The sequence below is a fragment of the Xyrauchen texanus genome, chromosome 38 (assembly GCF_025860055.1).
Source record: "Xyrauchen texanus isolate HMW12.3.18 chromosome 38, RBS_HiC_50CHRs, whole genome shotgun sequence".
Lineage (NCBI taxonomy): Eukaryota > Metazoa > Chordata > Actinopteri > Cypriniformes > Catostomidae > Xyrauchen > Xyrauchen texanus.
In genome coordinates this window covers 33252500-33275285 of record NC_068313.1, presented here as the reverse complement: position 1 = coordinate 33275285, position 22786 = coordinate 33252500, and the positions used below count along the sequence as shown (strand labels likewise).

The window sequence follows — 22786 nt, the reverse complement described above, 5'->3', positions numbered from 1 at the left end:
TTAAAACAAAAATGAAATCTGAAATCTGTTTGTTTAAAATGAAGCCACAAATGTGGGGTAGTCATCATTTATCAAACATTTATATAAGGGCATTTCTTTAACTTTGGGCACTTTCTTGTCCAATGTGTTGATTTTTATTTCCATCACAACAAACAATTTTGGCCCTAATAAAGATGTGGTGGAAATATTCATGACATTCAGAAAAAAAAAGACAAATTATTGTGTAATTCTTCTGTGCTGCATGTATGTCCACTGTTGCTATTGTTAGTAGACAAAACTAGTGAGCATGTAAAAGTGTTTTAAGAGACTTTATTCTCTGAAAGTCCACAGTTGAAGAAACATCCATAAATGTGACAGCGTTTCTACAACCCCCCCAAGAACTGAGCGGCTTTTTCGCTATAAGATAAACAGATTTATTTTCCTCATTCTTCTACGTTTTTGCTTTCAGGATGGATCGTGTCCTTTCCACTCTGACCTTGGTGGACATATTACACTGTCAAGAGTGACTCATATCTATGGTGACTAAACTATTAACCCAATAGCATCTTGACATCAGGGATAGCCAATCCAAACAGACATACATTAACAATCAAGTTCAAATATCAGCATCAATCATCGACTAAAGAGCTGCTGTTGAAGCAGACAAACACTGTAGCTCTGTTCCAAAGCATAGTGAGCTGCCTATCTAGACAGCATCTAGTGAGCGAGAGTCAAGTCTCCTGTGCGTTTCACATGGAAAGCTCCATTTCATGTGGTGTCCAGTATTGCTGCCTATGAAGGGCGCTCCAAACCAGTCGCTTTTGTGGTTCCATTATGGTTAGGATGCTGCTTAAGTAGGCAGTAGATAACAAGGCAGCTCACTAAAGTGACGCAAGAAAGTTTTCATTTGAAAAAGCATTCATTTTGCTATCTTTATGCCTCACATCCACACAACAGACTTTTCCTCCAATGAAAAGAAGTGCAAACTTGCTCTCTGTACTGTAACCACATACTTCATCATATTGGTGTGCACAAGGTCTTTTGGAACAGAGCTTGTGTGCATCTTTAGTACTGGAACCCTTAAGTTAATGTACCTCAATTTTGTTTAGTTTTTTAATATATGTATGTGTGTGTGTGTTTACCTGAGTGTAAGCTACATTAGTTCCATCGGTAACCTCTACAGTGAGGTTATAAAAAGATCGTTGCTCTGCGTCCAGAGGTTTAGCGATGACGATGGTGCCAACACCTTTCTCAACGTCGAACATACTGTCCATATCACCACCTTACACAGAAAGAAAGAAAGAATTAAACACAACAACTCCATTCCAGTCTACCATCAAGAAAAAGGGGAAGACACACACACACACACACACACACACACACACACACACACACACACACACACACACACACAAATAAATATTAGTATCACACACACATAACTGTAATGCCTGTGTATACCAGATGGGGGCTCTGCAGGGTTTTACTCTGTAAAAGAACAGCAGGAAGGGATTTCCTCAATATACCCACATACTCTCTCTCTACACACACACACACTCACACACACACACACACACAGTAAATATGCAACAAATCCCACATCTGCAATATGGATACATGCATAATGTCCTACACAAATTCTACATAAAAACACACAAAACACACCCAACATTTGCAACATGCATAATTCACACATCCTATATTTAATAAATACATGCACATCATACACACACTCTACATATGTACTACACACAAAATACACACTTCCAAATAAACAAGCTAAGTTTTGTCAGCAACACATTCAATAAGGGTTTATTTGTAAACATTAGTGTGTGTATATATATATATATATATATATGTATGACATCTGTTACAGGGCTCCCTGTTCTTCTATTCTATTATTTTCTATTTGCAAAAGTAATGTTTGGGAGTCTAATATTTATATTTCCTACTGATACACTAAAGCTGAAGATGTAAAAAACATCTTAAGACAAATGCTTTCATGAAAGACTTTTGCACAGTATTGTGTATATATACAGGTGAAACTCGAAAAATTAGAATATCGTGCAAAAGTTCATTAATTTCAGTAATTCAACTTAAAAGGTGAAACTAATATATTATATAGACTCATTACAAGCAAAGTAAGATATTTCAAGCCTTTATTTGATATCATTTTGATGATTATGGCTTACAGCTTATGAAAACCCCAAATTCAGAATCTCAGAAAATTAGAATATTACATGAAATCAATAAAAAAAAGATTTTAAATACAGACATGTCGGCCCTCTGAAAAGTATAATCATGCATATGTACTCAGTACTTGGTTTGGGCCCCTTTTGCATTAATTACTGCCTCAATGCGGCGTGGCATGGATGCTATCAGCCTGTGGCACTGCTGAGGTGTTATGGAAGACCAAGATGCTTCAATAGCGGCCTTCAGCTCTTCTGCATTGTTTGGTCTCATGTCTCTCATCTTTCTCTTGGCAATGCCCCATAGATTCTCTATGGGGTTCAGGTCAGGCGAGTTTGCTGGCCAATCAAGCACAGTAATACCATGGTCAATGAACCAGGTTTTGGTACTTTTGGCAGTGTGGGCAGGTGCCAAGTCCTGCTGGAAAATGAAGTCAGCATCTCCATAAAGCTTGTCTGCTGAAGGAAGCATGAAGTGCTCTAAAATGTCCCGGTAGACGGCCGCGTTGACTCTGGACTTAATAAAGCACAGTGGACCAACACCAGCCGATGACATGGCTCCCCAAACCAACACAGACTGTGGAAACTTCACACTGGACTTCAAGCATCTTGGATTGTGTGCCTCTCCATTCTTCCTCCAGACTCTGGGACCTTGGTTTCCAAATGAGATGCAAAATTTGCTCTCATCAGAAAAGAGGACTTTGGACCACTGAGCAACAGACCAGTTCTTTTTTCTTTAGCCCAGGTAAGACGTTTGACATTTGAAGCCCATGTCCAGGACCCGTCTGTGTGTGGTGGCTCTTGATGCAGTAACTCCAGCCTCAGTCCACTCCTTGTGAAGCTCCCCACACATTTGAATGGCCTTTTCCTGACAATCCTCTCCAGGCTACGGTCATCCCTGCTGCTTGTGCACCTTTTTCTTCCACACTTTTCCCTTCCACTTAACTTTCTATTAATGTGCTTTGATACAGCACTTTGAGAACATCCAACTTCTTTTGGAATTACCTTTTGAGGCTTTCCCTCCTTGTGGAGGGTGTCAATGATGGTTTTCTGCACAACTGTCAGGTCAGCAGTCTTCCCCATGATTGTGAATTCAACTGAACCAGACTGAGAGACCATTTAAAGGCTCAGGAACCCTTTGCAGGTGTTTAGCTGATTAGAGTGTGACACTTTGAGCCTACAATACTGAACCTTTTCACAATATTCTAATTTTCTGAGATTCTGAATTTGGGGTTTTCATAAGCTGTAAGCCATAATCATCAAAATTATATCAAATAAAGGCTTGAAATATCTTACTTTGCTTGTAATGAGTCTATATAATATAATAGTTTCACCTTTTAAGTTGAATTACTGAAATTAATGAACTTTTGCACGATATTCTAATTTTTCGAGTTTCACCTGTATATATATATATTAGTAGCAATATACTACTCAACATAAACTTTATTTTTACTACACATATTTTTACAATTTTATAATGTTAATTTGAACATACACTTATACATTATTCAATTTAAAAGCTGTATATATATTAGCAGTAGTAAATGCATAACAAAACTAGCATGGAAAATTATAAACAATTGTAAATTAATAAATGAACACAATGACACTTTACAATGAGGTTTAATCTAAACATTATAATTTGATCAGTCAGTCTAAACTAACAATGTCCTTTTTTAATCACACTCATAAATCTTGGTAACATTTTATATTGAACATACAGTATGCTAATACATTTATTAATGAAAATCTGCATTTGTTAACATTAGTAAATGCATAATAAACTAACATGAACTAATAATGAATTATATTTTCTTAAATGATCACGGTAACACTTTACAATAAAGTTGTACTCGTTAATTCATATTAGTTAACATGAACTAACAATGTCACCTAACAGTACTTTTATAGCACTAATAAATCTGGGCTAATGTAAATTTCAACATATACTAATAAATGGTTTAATATTAAATGTTGTGCATGTTAACATTAGTTAATACAGTATGAACTAATGATAAACAGTAAGATTAATAAATGCTTTAAATTATTTTTGTTCAATGTTAGTTCATAATACCTAATGCATTTACTAATGTTAACATTATAGTAAAGTGGTTCCGTTTTGTCTTTATTTTTCACCCTCGCACCTAAAGGCAAGTGCACACACACACACACACACACACACACACACACACACACACACACACACACACACACACACACACACACACACACAAACACTAACAAGCACATGCATAACACACCGCATACACACTCTTGTGACATATTTATATTAGGGCTGACAATCGATACAAATGTGTAATCTAATTAATAACATGATATGCCGAATAATAAATCAAATTAATCGCATATAATTGCATATACACAGTATAAATATTTGCTAAGAAAGCCCCTCCAATAACAAACATTCAAACGATGATTTATAAATTATGAAGTTATATTTAAGTATTTAAAAATACAATAATTTTTTTTTTTATAAAAATAATATTTGTTTATTATTTTGAATGGCCTATCATTGACCAGCAATCCATTTAACAATTGAACCTGTCAGATTTATATTACAGATTTATTATAAAGGCTTTTCTAAAGGTGCCAGTGTACACCTGCATAAGTACACCTGTCTCACTTTGGCTGTCTTGTGCTATAAACAGCATTTTTAAGCAAGCCTGAGTGCTGTTTGTTGTCAGCTGAGCTTTGTGTTGCCTTTACAGCTGGAGTTTTGCTTACTGCCCCCTGCTGAAAACAGGTGGTACTTCAAGTTTCAATAGCTCCGATGGTTGGAATATTCCATATTATGGTCTAGGGACATGAGTAATTATGTTATTGTTTTTAATGCAATTTTTTTTAAATATAATTAATCCCTCTGAATGAATACTTTAAATCGGCAGCCCTAATTTAAATGCATGTGATCATGACTGAGATTTAAGCTCATTTAAGGGTAATATTTTCAGTGAAGAACAATTTAACTTTCATCCTATTCTGCACATATAGAATGCTTTGGAATATTTGGAATATAGACTATAATCATACAGACCACATTTATGGTACTTTTATGGTGTTTTTCTTTTCAAATCACAATGTGCTTTAACTGTATGAACATTACTCAAAACATCCCCTATTGTGTTTCACAGAAGAAACAAAGTCATACGGGTTTGGACTTAAATGAGAGTGACTAATTTTCGGGCAAGCTATGCCTTTAAGAAGAGGTTCAGGGAGTTGCATCAGTGTTTTTAAACCCTGTGTGTGTAAGTGGAGGTGTGCGTTACATTTTTCCTTTTACACTCACATACTCGTTCTACCCAGGGTGCATAAATCATTTTGTGCCCGCCTGTTGCTGCAACACCTGGCAGAAACACACATGCACACTCCTTCATTCATCACCGTCCAACCTCTCTGTCCTCACACACAGTCTCTCATCTGCCATGCTAACCCTGGGTTGACCCCTGACCTTTTCCACACTCGATTGGTTGTTTAATGACGCATTTAATCAGGCCACTGATAATAAGGCTGGGCCATGAACCGCCAAAGGAGCCTGAGGTGCATTACAAACAAAGGCAATCACACACACACACACACACACACACGCGTAAGTGGGAAATAAACTATAATCTCGGCTGCACAGTAAACATCCTAATACATCTAAAGGAGCATACACACATATGCATACAATAATGCTTCACACATATGATTAAATAATGTTGGTATTAAAGTACACACACTCAAATTCACACCCCAACCAATCACATTTGAGCAACACTGCACAACACCAGGGGATGATGAGAAAGCAGAGCCAGCAGATGGTTAAACAGCAAAAGAGCAAGAACAGTTCTGCTGAACTTATTTACTGCAAAGAGACAGACATACAGAAAGAAAGACAGACAGATAGAGTTAGAAAAGAGACTGGCAGACATAGAGTTGAAGACAGAGAGATCACGACACAGACCATAAAGAGAAAGAGAGAAACCACAGATAAAGAAGAAAGAGGATTTAGAGAAAGTAAGGAGTTCGGCTGAACTGGTAAAGATACCTTCTGTAGAACAGTTCCTGCCGCAAGCGGTCTGAAGTATATAGAACATCTCACGGAAAGAGCGAGGACCTTCCCATACGAAGCATTCAGAAGAGAGAGAGGGAGAGAGAGAGCACGAGAAAAAGAAGATGGAAGAGAGTTTATAGAACAACGGAAGTAAAGAACAGAGAGTTGTTGAAGGGGTAAAGAAAATGAAGGCAAAAAGAAAAAGAAAGAGAAGCGAAAGAGGGCAGAGCAGGTGCGGCTGAGGAGCAAACAGAAGGTATCTGAACACCAAACCACATGCATGATGCATTCTGGGAAACTGAGTCTTTTTTTTCTTTCTAGCACTACAAGTCAAAGTCCCAAGACACATAACTTCTGTCACGATCCCTTGTTGTCTGCCCCGTGTTTCACTAGTCAATTGCCATGAACTACAATTCCCACAATTCCCGGCCCTCATCACTGCCAGCACTTTGTCATTGTCCTCACCTGTTTGTCGTTTAGACCTCATTACCCCTGTCTATTTAAACCCTGTTTGTTCCCCAGTCATTGTCGATCGTTGAATGTGGATGTCTGGATGTAGATGTTTTGCCGTGTTTGCCCAGTTTGTCAATGTTACCTTTGCCCACCGTGAATGTTTCTCCAGCCCGTGTATTCTTTGGATGTTTCCGTGTTTTGGTTTTGTTCTCCCATCGTGGATGTTTCATTTGTTCTAGTCTTGTTTGTTTTCATTATTTTCAATAAATACCGCACTTAGATCCTCACCCCTCGTCTGCCTCCTCCTGCTTTCGTAACAGACAAAGTGCTGGCAGTGATGAGGGCTGGGAATTGCAGTTCATGACAATTGACTAGTGAAACACGGGGCAGACAACAAGGGATCATGACAACTTCAAAAATACTGTATAATTATCGCCATTTAAAAAAAAAAAATTATTGTGTGTCTTTAATATGAACAAAAATTGGAATCCTGAAATTTAAATGTACAGTATATTCAGGATATCTATTATTAATATAATATAATAATCTAATAAAAAAATCTAAATTATATATATATGTAAATTTTAAATATTACATAATGCATTTTAAATGTCCGTTACTAAAACACTGAAACATTTTAGATCACAAACAATTCTGTATGAAGTTCGCAACTGACACAATAAGGTAGTTTGTCTTTTAAAATGATCAATTGTTTAATTGTTTGTGTGTATACAAACCTTACATCGCCACAGAAACAGACAGCCGCAAGCAATCGCCATGGTGACCGTGGAATGGCATAGGATAGCAACACAACACCACAAATCATGCAGTGAACAGATTCCCTGACTATTACAAACATTCGCACCAACTCAATGCAAAATATCAAAATAAAAGATACTCTAATCTCTAATCTATAACATTTAATAGTGCAGTAATTTAGCAGTAATCCCAATCTAGAACTAAAATGTTAAAGAATTAAATCATACACATTTGTATTTATCTGTTTATAAATGAAAGGCAATTATTTTCTACATTTCGAAACAGTCATCTATGGCCGGATTAAAATAATCCTAATCCCTGACATTTTGCCATAATCCCTAATCTTGAAACCAAGACATATTTGATATGTTTGTTTTAGGATTACCCTTACTAAATCCCAAATCCTGAATCCACTTCCGTAATAGTTCCACAACCTGCTAATTTTTACAGATACACTGTAAAATACAAGCTCCCCTCACAATTGACATAAAAACTAGTAATCCTAGTCTAACCACTCACCTGTGATGTCAAACCACAAGGAGGTTGAGCCGTGCTGCTGGGAGGACACCACTCCAACTATATCTGCCACTTTGTCTGTTTCCATGACGGTAAAGTTGTAAAGCTGCTCGTCAAAGGCAAGAGGCACAGGGTTGGGCGGCGGACGGCGAATCCACTCGATATGCAAACGAGCTGTCGCCCAACGTTGAGGACGCCCGTTATCCAATGCCTTCACCTGGGGTCAAGGGGCAAACATGAAAGGATGACCAGGAGCACGGGAATACAAGAGAGAGCAAACTCAAGTATACTTTGAAGAATGAAACTAAAATGGAAAACTCAATGCATCAAGTATTGACCTTTGGATTGAATGGAAACAAAAGGAACAACCTGTTCCAAGAGGGAATTTAAAATGTCAGCTATCTCATTAAGAACACTGGGCAAGTATATGTTTAGAGGGTGTTTTACAGAGATGGAAATTATTTTCTAAATTCACAATTTCACTGAGACTTCTATTGCCAATGGACATCAGATATGGTATCACTTAAGGTTCATCAGGTTAAAAAAAACCTAGTCATACCACCTTAAACTTGTCGAAGTGGCTTGTGGAACATGGTATTTGGTTTGTTGTTGACCTACTAAGTCAAATCTCACCAGGTCCACTCACTGATCAACCACCTAAACTAGCTTGGACCAGCTTAAAACCATGGAAAACCACTTTAAGCTGGTTTAAGATAGATTTTTCGGCATGAGTATCAATGAATATCAAAGGTGTTTGAAAAGGTTAAAGGTCAGAGGAAACTCACGGTAAGAATATCATAGGTTCCAGCTGTGAACTGTTTCTTGGGTGACGAAACCACGCCAGTTTTGGCGTCGATAAAAAACTTCCCGTCCTCATTGCCATCAACGATGCTGTAGGAGAGTTCAGCATTGGTGCCCTGGTCTTGGTCATAGGCGAACACGCGGTATATGGGAGCGCCTCTCTGTTTACGGGTGCGCTCGGGTAAACGGACCTGATACACCTTCTCTGGAAATATCGGTTTGTTATCGTTAACATCCAATACCTGGATCACCACCCATACTGTGGTGTGCCTGGGGGAGAGACCGCCGTCAGATACCGTCACCTGGGAAGACAAAAGTCCAAAAGCAGGGCAATGACCATGATGAAAAACATAGTTTTAAAACTCTTTAAATAAACAATAACAAAAGAACATCATCATTATATATGTTGGTGGTGCCAATACTAAATAGACACTGTAGAAATAGCAAAGAATATTGCTTGTGACTCAGCTGTTATTACATTTTGATAAATAAAGACTATTTTTTAACATAGTAACATCCACTCAAAAATCTATGCAAGATATGACGTAATGGCCAAAGACGTTCGTCTGAATGTGTATGGTTAGTGGTTGTGCTTTTAAGGTGATGCAGCGTGCCTCAACAAACCTCACGAGAAGCACAGCCATAGAATGAGAGCTGGTATTGTGCCGAAATGTGACTGCCCACTAGATTCTGACTCGCCGCTACCTGATTGACCCTTATCCCTAAATGGTAAATGGTCTGCACTTATATAGCGCTTTTTTAACCTTTGAGGTTACCAAAGCTCTTTACACTGTGTCCATTCACCCATGTTACCCATTCACACACACACACTCATACACCAATGATGGCAGAGCTGCCATGCAAGGCGCTAGCCTGCCATTGGGAGCAACTTGGTGTTCAGTGTCTTGCCCAAGGACACTTCGGCATGTGGAGTTGTGTGGGCCGGGAATCGAACCAAAAGCCCACCCCTAACCCTAACCTCATTGGTCCCTACCCCTTAAGCACATCCCTACACCTACCCCTAAACATAAGGATGCTAGGGAGTCAAAATTTGTCACAAAGGATGCATTCTTGACAGCTGGACAAAGCACAAGAGAACCAAGGGACCTTGTAATTTTGTGGAGTTCTATAAAAATCACAGTAAAAATAGACACAGTTTATGTGTTATAATCAACAGGAAAGAGAGGAAGAGAGATTTTTTAGGTGTTTGATCATCCCCATTTTTCTCTCTGCAGAATGAGAGTGATGATGAATCATATTCCACTTTTTTTCTCATATCCTTTGTCTGACATTCTATCCATTTCCCTTTTTCATTATCAAACAAGCTCATCGCTCATTCACCAATCAGCACGGAGGGCACATGGCTGCAGGCCAATCAGGAGACTGTGCTGGATTGCAAAAAATATTTTAATAATATCATTAAAAAGAAAAGACACGGTGTGTCACATCCATCTCGGAAGCGCCAACAGAACAATTAATTCAATTCACTTTATACATTTCCGTTCACACATACAGGCTGCTGTGCCACGCCTGTACAAATTCAATCTGTCTGAGAGAGAGAAAACACAAGGGGAAATAATACAGATGGATGAGAGAGCATAGAGAGAGAGAGAGAGAGAGAGAGAGAGAGAGAGAATAATTTAATAAATGAGAGAACTGAGTGGAGAACATGAGAGAAAGAGATGATGTTTGGAAGAGTTTAGCACAGTAAGTATATGCTACACTTACCTTAGCTGCAGTATATAATAACTATAATTTGCACAGTATGCAAATTTTCTGTATATACAATAGAGTTCAAAAGTCTGAATCCACACTATATCTGGGACTCAACATCAAATTTTAATCTATTTTTATTGGAAATAAACAGTTTCAGGATTATGGAAATTTTAAACTAAGCAACATTTTGAGTTAAATGAATAAGACATCTTTCAGATTCTTCCCTACGTCTAGGCCACAAATGAAATAATCACATTTTCATATTAGCTAGGTTTCAATCCACATATTTGTATGCAAATTTTGGGATTTGCTGCTCAACGCTAGCAAACATGAAGCTCGTCATGCTCTAAACTCCAAAAGCGATAGTGGTTTAAATTAATTTTGCTGCAATTTCCTCAGAAGTGACGATTTTGCTCTAAGAAAATGTTTGCAGACCATTTTTACAATGTTTTACAGATTATGCACATACATTAAATTTGTAACTTGGGTTGAAACATGACAACTGACAATGTTAACTCCCAGACATTGATGTTGTTTTGTTCAAAAGGTGTTTCATTGCATAATGCACACTGTTTCACATTCTATACATGCTTTATACATGCTTTTAACAAATAGTAGGCAGTATAGTAGCACTATAGTAGTATATACTGTGCACTATTCAGTGGGCAGTAATCTACTCCTCCATTCAGAACACGGCAAAGAGAGACCGAGAAAGGGAGGGAGCGACAAATGAGAAAAAGAAGGGGTTTAAAAATAAATGAAAAGGGTGTTTGGTGCGTGTAATGTTTGGGTGTCAAGGGATCACACGTTGAACAGGCAACATAATGTGACAGAAGGACAAGTTTGTTCTCTATAAAGATCAACACTGCAAAATTTAATTTATTACAAAAACATTTAACACCCACTCAGAATCACTAAAACTTTCACACTCTCACTCTCTCTCTCTCTCAATCTCTCTCTCTCGCTCTCTCACACAGACACACACACACACACACACACACACACACACACACTTTTTTCTCACTTTTACATATGCATACTATGAAGATAAATCAGTGGCAAAACTCGAGAGCTTGCACATTTGGATTTGAGAACTTGTACAATAAATATTTAAATAAATAAAACAAGTTAAATAAAGTTTTTGTAATCTGCACTCACAGACATTAATTCAATTATTGTCAATTCTTGTGTTCTGAATTCACAACTGCAGACATGTAGTTACAAATGTGTATAATAACATTCGCATAATTACAGCTACAGACACAAACTTGTATTACACATGAACTTTTGTACTTTCATTCATTTTCGCAGTACAACCACAAATCGGCACTTACAACTTCTTAAATCTGCCACTGCAACATTAAATCTTTGCAGAGGAGCAAAGAATAGATGTTTTGCACATTATAAAAACAATGCTGGTAATATTATTAACCCGCTTTGTTTTATTGATGTCTGTTCTAATGAATTTGACACAGTTTTAGAGCAATTTTAACAGTTTCACAGGGTAACATGGTTACCTATGTTAACGTGAGACATGGAGTTGTTCAGACCGTTTGGTTCCCCGGCCTGAATTGGACATTGGGGGTATGTAACGAGGAGGAGGGTGTGGCCGAGCCACTAGGATGCACACCTGGTGCTGAGTTGCACCAGTCAGTGGGAGAGAGAGATAAGGAGGGGCCAGAGACGCCAGAGAGAGAGAGAGAGATAGAGAAAAGAGACACACACACAGAGCTGTGTTTGTTTGTGCACTCATGTTTTGTTCTGCTGAGTTTCATATTGTGTTTGTTTTATTAAAAGTCTTTTTGGTTGATACCCCGGTTCCCGCTTCCTCCTTTTCCGATGAACAAGAGGCTTGTCTGCCACAATATTAAACTAAGACATAACACCGACTCTGCTTTGCTCTAACAAAAATCAGAAACTGTGGCGTGACATCATCGCGTACAAAAATGTCCCATTTAATTGGCAAGGCATCAACCACAAGTGCACAAGTGAGTTTTGCTACAGGTTGTTCACCAAAGTAATTGCAAAAGTCAAGGCGTGAAGATTTAAAGTTGCAGTGGCAGATTTGAGAGGTTGTAAGTGCCGATTTGTGGTTGTACTGCGAAAATGAAGTTTATGTGCATGTCATTTTACACATTTGTGACTACTTGTCTGCAGTTGTGAATTCAAAACACAAGCTTTGAATTATTGTCTGTGAATGCAGATTGCAACATTCAAGTTTTCACATCGTTGCCGTGAGTGTAAATTTCAACATATGAGTACACATATTTATTGTACAAGTTCTTCAATTCAAATGTGGAAGCTCTCGAGTTTTGCTACTGATTTTTCTTCATACAAACAGACCAGAACGGGTGAAATAATTTGTATTTCAAACAGGCAACGCAAAAGCTTCTTAATGATGCAGTCGGAACGCATCAATATTCTTGTGTTTATACGAAGTGAAAATTGTTGTTATTTTCCCATCGCTCACAAAATTGATCCGCAATCTGGAGGTAATGCAAATTAGCATGGATCGCAGCTCTCCCCCTCACACCTGATGTGTGTGGATGTTTCCTTGTGTGAATTTGGTTTGAATGTGTGTGTATGTGTATGTGTGTGTGTGTGTGTGTGTGTGTGTGTGTGTGTCTGTGTGTGTGTGTGTGTGCATGTCTCACCTCTAGTACGTGCTCAGCCTGTTGTTCACGATCCAGTTTCCGAGAGGTTGTGGTTATCAGACCTGCAAAACACAAAATTACACAAGATTCAAAGATTATTTTATACATACATATTGTACATATATACAAAAACATTTACAGAATATATGTACATACAGTATATATACACAGTACTGTATATATTCACACACACACACACACACACACACACACAAAAATAGAGAACACAGACCACTGCAATATTTAGCATCACAGCAATACTGTCCTTTAAATGCAAAAAGTGCACTTGAATACACCTGCATCTGGATATATGCCAAGTTTGAATGTTTTTCTCCATCTTTAGTGTTTAGTCGTTAATTTGCCCCACGATGTTTACACTTTTCAGGCATCAAGTTTCTAATGTCTAACTTGAAGTTGTCTCTCCTTATCAAGTGATATCAATATGTTTAACGCTGTTAAAGTTCACAGTACAGTCCTTCAACTTGTAAACTGCACTGGGTAGGAGGCCATTGTCATTTATTTTACGTATGGTAATCAAATAAAGAAAAGCCTCCATCACCATCATTTACAGCAGGGGTGTTCACACTTCTATGGAATGAGATCTACTTTTTCAATATGTTATTACAGCAAGATCTACCATGTACAATAAAGGCTATACATTATAACAATACCAACATTTCAGGAGTCCGTATTTGTGGTTTAATACATTATAATATTATGATATAATACATTAATACTTTTTAAAGCTACTGCAGTTACTCAGTCAAGGGCAGTGAGTTGTTTTCTTGTTCTGGTTGTTTGATTATTATGATGACACACTAGACAGCAGCAGGTGTAATAACATACATTTATACTTACAAGTCTGACATTTTAATACAAATCTGCTTTTTTTCTCTGCTGTTTTCATGTACATGAATACCTCACCAATAGGGCTGGACTGGGAAGAGAAATCGGCCAGGGATTTTACATGGCAACTGGCCCAAAACTTGCCAAAAGTTGTTGAGCGGGGGGGTTCGCTGTCCTTTTCTGCATATTGCGGTGCCGTTTTGTGGTCCGCTCTGCATAACGCGGACCATTCGGCACGTTTCCCACCAGACCGCTCGGTTCTCACCATGGCCAGTTCGCCCCTGATCGGCCCAAAAGTGCGTCGGCCCACTGGGAAAATGCCCGGTATACCAGATTACCAGTCCAGCCCTGCTCACCAAGATGAGCATTTTGCCATATTTTTGAAATGTATTTGACCGTTCAGGCACGCATTTGCTCAAGTATATTCAAACACAAACATATACACTGCCTGTCAATCAAACAACAACATCGCTTGCGAATTATCAAATTATGTGCTCTTGATTACTTTCAACAACAGAATAACAAACTTTCTAACTGACACAGACCATGCCTACTGCAAATATAGCCAGTTAGACCTTGCCCCTTCCAAAATCCACTTGTCCTGGCCAAGCTTTAATGTGGAACCCTGATTAAATATTGTTAAACATAGTTCGATAACAATATTTCCTTCTGCAGTGTAGCTCTTAAAGTAAATGTACATTGTTTCAAAGGAGTTCTAGATATTATTTTGGAAAAAAACGCCAAAAAAGACTGATCAAAAATGTATTATATTGCAGTGTATAATCAGGGACGGATTATGACTTGCAACGGCCCTGGGGCCAATTATCTCCAAGGGCAAAAAGTTGTAGAGCATGGGGGTGGGGGTTAGAGAATGGGGGGTCGTTGTTCATGCCCAAAAGGGTTTTCAAGAGGGGGGGTAACCAAACTAGATCACGCAGCCTTAAAGCCCAGAGGAACACCGGGCAGTCAAGGGCCCCCTGGGCACTGGCCCCATTGGCATGGTCGTTAATCCTTTAACTCACCAAAAAAACCTTCCTCTTCTTAATAGCGCTGCGTATCGCAGATTTTCGTCATGATAAGATACATACAGTGCATGTGACACATACATTATGATTCACTACATCGCGAGCCATAACATTATAATCTATCATCAGCAAACGCACGCGAGTGACGAGCATCCCCGCGCCAGAGTGTGCATCTGCCGGGAGATTCAATCTCTTCCCCGGTCATTTCACACAATTCATAGTCTCTGCGGCTCATTTCAGAGTTTATTTTCATAACCCGCTTCCTTATTATTTTAATAAATGATGCTTTAAAGATATAACAGGTTTCATTGCAAAACAGAATGATGCACAATAATCATTTTATCTTGATTATCTTTTTTTCATAATCGTTGGAAGTCAAATCGTAATTGAAAATAAAATTTGATGAATCGCCCAGCCCTACTGGCCTGTATAGGCATGCGGTTGCTCTGTTGTATACCACTTGCATTATTGCAGTTTACTGTAATTGCTCGTAATCACTTGTCTCTTTAATGAATATGCTAATTCCAGTCAATGCAGCTGTTCCTTAGCTACACACACACATAGATACACACTTTCACACACTCGCACTGATTGACTCCTTGTACAAAGACATTCTTATTAGAGAATCCATTAATTTGAGCGAAAAGTAGGTTAAAATAATTTGGACTACATGAGTGTGTGCACTTTGGGGGCGGAGGACTGTTTATAATGGATTTTCTGTTTGTTTTTAAGTATCCAGTTTCATATACGCCACATAAAACGCATGTGTGTGTATGTGTGAGTGTTCCGAGTCCAATATAGAACTCTAATCCATTTGCCGACTTACTTTCCCACAAACACTGATTCTTAGGTTCTGAGCAGTAACTGTGTAACTTAGCCTCTGGTTGCGGTGGCGATGAGATCAGAAGTCTGCAGACGTGAAGACCTCTTTGCCATATCCAGTAAAACCCATTCAGGTAGCACCAATTATTTGATGGGGCCACAAACTGAGTGTGTACAAGTGTGTGTTACAGGCATGATGTCATAGACAGGAGTTTTGCCAAACTTTTGTCTCAAGTCTTTTTGTTTGCCCCCTGGAACCCCCTCCGTCTTTCTCCCCTTTTGTTTTCTTTTTCCGTTTTTCAGTTCGAGTGCCATTGTGACTGCATTCAACCCATTTGAACTTTGAACTCAGTCATTTAAAACATGTTCATCATAGTTGAGGTGTATTAAAGTAATGGTTTGTGTGACTTGCATTTTTGATGTATTTTTTTTAACTTTGTAACTTTATAGACCAATTAAAAAGAATGAGCATCACACCATTGAACCTTTGCCACATGGAGCAAATTATTGTGACAGCTTGCAACAGTAAGACATAAATAAAAATAACATTACGAATCTTCATAGCAAAATGTATTTTTAGCAATAATGTATAAACCTTTCAAGAAAACCCCACACTGTCATCCAAGGTCACTGTGATTTCAACTACATTAAATAATAATAATAAAGGTTTAATTGCTAATTTTCCGGTAAAGAGCTTCATTACAGAGCGCAACAGTATGAGAAAATTGATTATTGACGATAATGTATAAACCTTTCAAGACCCACAATGAGCTAAGATGTTAAGTGACTGCAGAAGCAATAAATCAGTGCGGATTTAATGAAACTATATTGAAAATAAAATAGAAATATAAAACTATTTAAATGATTTCAATGACTTTCTATGACTCATATGATGCTGCATTTGTCCTTGTAACTCTGCACAGGTCATGCATTCCCAAGAACCTCATTATGAATAAAAATAGCGCCAAAACCTTCGAAAACTGCACAATGGCTGCAGGTGAGAAATCGCCCCACATGAGTGTCGCTTTGATTCATTGGCAGAGTACATGTTTGTTGCTGTCATAAATTTCAAACACACACACACCAAAAGAACGCAAACCAGACACACGCACAAACATGCTGAGATCACGCGGCATCTATAAATCAACATGAGTCGGAAGCAGAGGAAAGAAAACAAAAGAATGACAGATATCTGCAGAGAGAAACAGGAAGAAGGATTCATGCTGATTTTTAAATTGCATGCTTTTCTAAACCTCAAAATGTCACTCATAATTATAGCTAAGCTTTGCCATTTGCTCAAATTAGAAAATTGACATTGTGTATTTATTTTTGAGTAGAAACGGATATTGAAAAATCATCCACCTGATATGAACTTTGAATAATCGACCAATCACAGCGTCACAATTCAGAACACTTCCTGTGATAAACAAGTAATCTGAACAGCAAAACAACCTCAGGCCACATCTAAACGGATACATTTTCGACTGAAAACACATTGATTTTGCTACATATCCGCCTCTCATTTACATTGGCACGGTGACTTTCAGAGTTTTGAATGGACTCTACAGACTGTAGACAAACTTTATTGCACAATGGGCCGCAATAGCGCACATTATCGTATATCGTCTTCTATGGTCAGGTTCCTCGTTTAGGTCAACTACTGTAAAGGTGGAGCAACAGTTAATAGTTAGCTACCTGGATAATACATTATTGTTAAGAATGATATATTCATATATCCATCAGTTTCCCCAGTGTGTGACAGATGTATTATGTCAGAAGGTACACTGTCCCATGCTTTTTGGGCCTGCTCCTCATTGGCAAATTTTTGGTCTAGAATATTTGACTGGTACTCCAAAGCATATCAGAGACCCCTTCAGCCCGAGGCTGGACTTGCTATCTTTGGCTGCTCACAAATAACAAGGACAATTCCAACTATAATGCGGCAACCATTGGAACTGGGATTGATAGTTGCCAAGAGACTGATATTGAAGGAATGGAAGTCTCCCACTCCTCCTTCCTTTCAGGTATGGGTCATTGATATGCTATCCATAATACAAATGGAAAAACTCCGCACTAATCAAATGGACACATTTTTCCGTTCTTGGAACCCATTCTTAACTAATTTTGAAAAAGCTAAACTACAGTAAACTAATTGTGTTCCTGTATTAACAACCTTTCCTCCTACCGCTGTACTAAATGTGACTGTAAACAACTGGCAATAGCTGCATCTGAGCCCTGTTTGTTTGTTTGTTTGTTTGTATGTTTCTTTGTTTGTTTAATTTGAAAATGTAAATAAAAAAAAAAAAAAAATATATATATATATATATATATATATATATATATATATATATATATATATATATATATATATATATATAAAAAAAGAATGATATATTCATACATTGACTATTGATCGCAAGTTATTTTTTCCATACATTTTTGAGGCATTTAAATTAGAAGCTTAATTTTTGTGCTTTCCCATTCACATTCATTTGGCCTTGCATTTAATTCAGACTGGCACAATAGCTTTGGGAGACCACAGGGGGGCGATATAACATTTACTGTACTTAATACTAAGTTATTATCACCTCTGTAACCCCTACATTTGTGAAGCAGGTGTTTCGCAAAGTGTTTCGTTGTGGATAATGTTATGGCGGGTAAACAAATTGGAGTGTTTTGGGGAAATGGTAAAAGAAGCAAACTTTGGAGTGATTTCAGATTCTGGGTTGATGGTGCTGGCTAATATCCCATTTGAACAGATATCACGGTGAACAGCAGATATGTGCAACGAAAGGCAACAAACAGGTACAAGTACAACTGTGGAAGCTTTGAACCATGAAAACGGCATAGATCCCCAACCTAATTTATATACATATAAATATTTAAATAAATGTTAATTAAATAATACTTGTTTCTGGACTAATACTGACAGTGCAACATGTGACGGTTCATAATGGACATATTCTTGTGTTTAATAAAGGTTTGAACTGTTTTTAGTTTGACACGTCAAAAGAAAAACCTAAAAAAACAACACTTATGGTGCAAGACCTGTCGCAACTTTCAAATATGTCCATCTAGCGCATGATTATGTGGGAAATAAAAAAAAAAACAGCATAGATGGGCACAAGAAGGGTGTCCTGTGTGAAGAGCCCTTACGGATTTATAAAAGACATCACTAGTAATGAACAACTGCAATTTTTTATAAATAGACAATTAGCAAAAATGCAGAATTATGCTTTTGATAAAACTCTAAAAGTTCACTATTATAAATAATGCACAATAGAGGGTAATCAAAATTATTCTAATCATCATCATGTTCATTTAAAGAACAGAAAGGCTCATTCAGGAGCAGTCGTTATGGAACCCAAGAGGTCTGGATCACCGATTTGAGCTGAAATCAGGAAGAGCAAAAACAGGTTGTTTACAGGCAGTAGAAGATGCATAGTGATTATATGTGCCGCAGCAGATATAGAGAGCTATTCTTAGAGTCTTTCATCATGAGAGGAGGAAGAGAGAACTGAGAAAGAGAAGATGGAAGGATGTTAAGGAGACGCAAGGGGACGTGATGGAAGACTGAGAACAGAATGAGACAAAAAGATATGGAGGGCCTTGTGATGGAGAGAATAAAAAGATTATAAAGTGAGGGGGAGGAGAGGAGGGTGTTAAGGAATTATAAGAGTGCAATGAGGGTGGTGGTGGTGGTGGGGGTTAACGAAGAGTGGAGGAGAGGGGGGTATTAGGAACCTAAGAAGGTGTAAAGCTTGCCGACCAGAAGTCAGAGCTGCAAATTACTGCTGAGAGTAGCAGAAGGGGGAGGGGGAGAAAGAAGCATTTTAGAGCATCTTGAGAGACATTTGGAAGAATTCATAGTTGAATGCAAAGAAATATAATAAAACACTGTTAATGGTCACTGATGACTTTTTAAGATCTATTTACATCTAAATTGACATGACTTTTCTTCTATCCAGCTGTCCTTTGACTATCGTCCATCTATCCATTTATTCATCCATCCATTAAGGTTTCATTTTGAGCAAAATGTATCCATCGATCTGTCTGTTCATCCATCCATCCATCCATCCATCCATCCATCCATCCATCCATCCATATGTTCATCCATCAATGCATCTTTCATTTCAGTCCACCCATACTTCTGTCCATTTTGTCCAACCTTTAATCAATCCACTAATCCACCCATTCATCCATCCATCCATCCATCCATCCATCCATCCATCCATCCATCCATCCATCCATCCATCAATGCATCCTTTCATTTCAGTCCACCCATACTTCTGTACATTTTGGCCAACCTTCCATCCATCCATCCATCCATCCATCCTTTCGTCCATTTATTCAAACATCCATCCATCCATCTATGCATTCAACTGTCTGTCTGTCCATCCATCCGACCAGTCACATGTTTAGAGGGTTTGGTGGGATGTTGAATAGTATCTGGAATAAAATGATGTTTAGGGAGCGTGTACAAATGGCTCAGGAGAACAGAGGAGTGTGTTCAGTAGGCTGTGAAGTTTAGAGAGTGTGTATAAACCACAGTTCCCACTCTTTTCATGGCACATATTTCCAGGACATTTCAAGGACATTTTATGCACCACACGGTCCTAATATTTAAGCAAATACACATGAGAGGTCACTAAAATTGTGGTTATTGTTTTTTTTAAAAAAAAAAAACTGTTTGTATTCAACAGTTTAATTACATTTCTTAAAAGAAGTGGTTTCTAATCAAATGAATTTGTTAAAACTTTAATCAACTGAAAATTTAATTATTTTAATGAATACAAATTTTAAACATAATATTGCATTATTTTGATCAAATGAGGTGTTTTACAACAAAATCCTCACAGCACAATCCGAAACAACACTGGAGATATTTTTCAAATGAAGTGCTGCACAACAGAACATCAGAGATGTGAGATATTGCTTTAATATATTGATAACATTTACAGTAAGGTTTCATTTATTAACATTAGTTAACGCATTAGGTATCATGAACAAAAAATTTACTATATATATTTTTTACAGAATAAATTTATTTTTGTCAATGTTAGTTAATAGAAATACAGTTGTTCATTGTTAGTTCATGTTAGTTCATATTGCATAAGAAAATGTTAACAAGTACAACTTGAAATTAACATTAACTAAGATTAATAAATGCTGTAAAAGCATTGTTCATTGTAAGTTCACATTAACTAATGTTGTTTGCTGATGTTAACAAATGGAACCTTATTGTAAAGTGTTGCCAATACATTATTTTTAATCGATCATAAAACATGATATTTTTCAAATTTCAAGCGTCCATTTAAATTGAGCTTTTATATTGGCATTACTGTGTGTTTTTGACACCAATGGAGACATTAAAAGACACAAACCTCTGACAGGCCTGCGGACCAGGGACTCGATTTGAATGGTGAAGCGGGAGAAATCCAGCGGTAACTACCCAACATGTCTGTGACGCTGACGTAGGTTGTTGCTGACTTGGAAGATATCGTTGTAATACGTCGATCGATTACGGCGATGGAAACAAAATTCTCTGAGTTGGTTACAAGAGTGGCAGATGTTGAGAAATGGATAGATTATCTGGAGTCATCGGAAAGGGAATGATCTGCTAATCTGCTCAAAACCAAAATAGACATGGAAAACATTTTGGAATAACTGGAAGATTTGGAAAATAGGAGTTGACAAAATAACGTACGGATTGTTGGAATTCCTGAGCATGAAGGCAGAGATATGGTGAAATTCCTAGACGAGCTCTTACCGAGTCTGCTCGACATAACAGGCCATAAGCTGAAAATTGAGTAAGCTCACAGAGTCCCGGCTCACAGATCTGCTGAGGGGGACAGTTCCCGATCAATTCTGTCCAAATTTCTGAGATCATCCGATAAAGATCTTATTGAATAGTATCGAGGCGATGAGCAAAGGAAAGCTTTCTTGGAAGCATCACAATATTTTCTTGTTTCCGGACTTTGCAAATTCAACAAGAGAGAAACACGATTGATTCAAGGAATGCAAGAAACTCACTTTTGCACTGATGTTTCCGGCCAAACTGAGATTAGATACTATGGATGGCCGCAAATTATTTACGTGTCCCAAGCAAGCACTGTCCTTCATTGAAACGATGGGTGAGTAAGTCATTTGGTGTTCCTCATGCAGCTCCAGAGTGGATTAACTCGCTGTACTTACTCTGGCTGTCTGAGAAATCTCGGCACAATTTTTTATTCTGTTTGTGTTGGCTCACTTGTTGTCGGAAACACTTGTTTGTCTGTCTGAGCAAACTGAATGGCTTTATATCGGCTGGAATTTGTTATGTGGAGGAACACACCTTCGAGACTGGAGTGGTGGTGGCGTCGTGGGCTAAAGCACATAACTGTTAATCAGAAGGTCACTGGTTCAATCCCCACGGCCACCACCACTGTGTCCTTGAGCAAGGCACTTAACTTCAGGTTGCTCTGGGGGGATTGTTCCTGTAATAAGTGCACTGTAAGTCGCTTTGGATAAAAGCATCTGCCAAATGCATAAATGTAAATGCATAAATGAGACAGTTCTGTGAATTAATCTAGATGTTCTTTGTGTTTAATCTGCCTACTGGCTGGGGTTTGTTTTACGAAGAATTTACTGTTATGTATTTTTGCCTCACAAAATTTGTGCAGAAGCACCGGACTTGAGCAATCCAAGGGCAAAGTTGTCATGGGGGCTCTCATGGGCGTACATGGACCGTTTGAGTTGAGAGGGATTGATGCCGGTTGGCGCTGTCATGCACGTTTTTACTGTTTGTTTGGGTTGGGGGGGAGTTTGGGGTTTAATGAAAGAATGGAAAGCTTCCCCCAATGATGACAGAAACCCGGATCAGTCTGATTCTTAAAAAGGACAAAGATCCAAGTGAGTGTTAAAGTTACCGTCCAATTTCCCTAATCCAGCTAGATGTAAACATTTTGGCTAACCGATTAAGTAAAGTTATGACAT

General features: G+C 38.1%; 1 protein-coding gene across 1 annotated transcript in view; it reads right to left on the bottom strand.

The window, feature by feature from the left end:
• The window catches only part of fat3a (FAT atypical cadherin 3a), a 97072-nt gene that overhangs the window by 47940 nt on the left and 26346 nt on the right, over positions 1 to 22786 (bottom strand). The window contains exons 4-8 of the mRNA XM_052109881.1: positions 13119 to 13180; positions 8733 to 9050; positions 7951 to 8164; positions 6214 to 6282; positions 1122 to 1261 (exon numbers count right to left, since the gene is read on the bottom strand). Of these exons, the coding sequence (XP_051965841.1) occupies positions 1122 to 1261; positions 6214 to 6282; positions 7951 to 8164; positions 8733 to 9050; positions 13119 to 13180 (803 nt within the window). The remainder of the gene's footprint in view (positions 1 to 1121; positions 1262 to 6213; positions 6283 to 7950; positions 8165 to 8732; positions 9051 to 13118; positions 13181 to 22786) is intronic.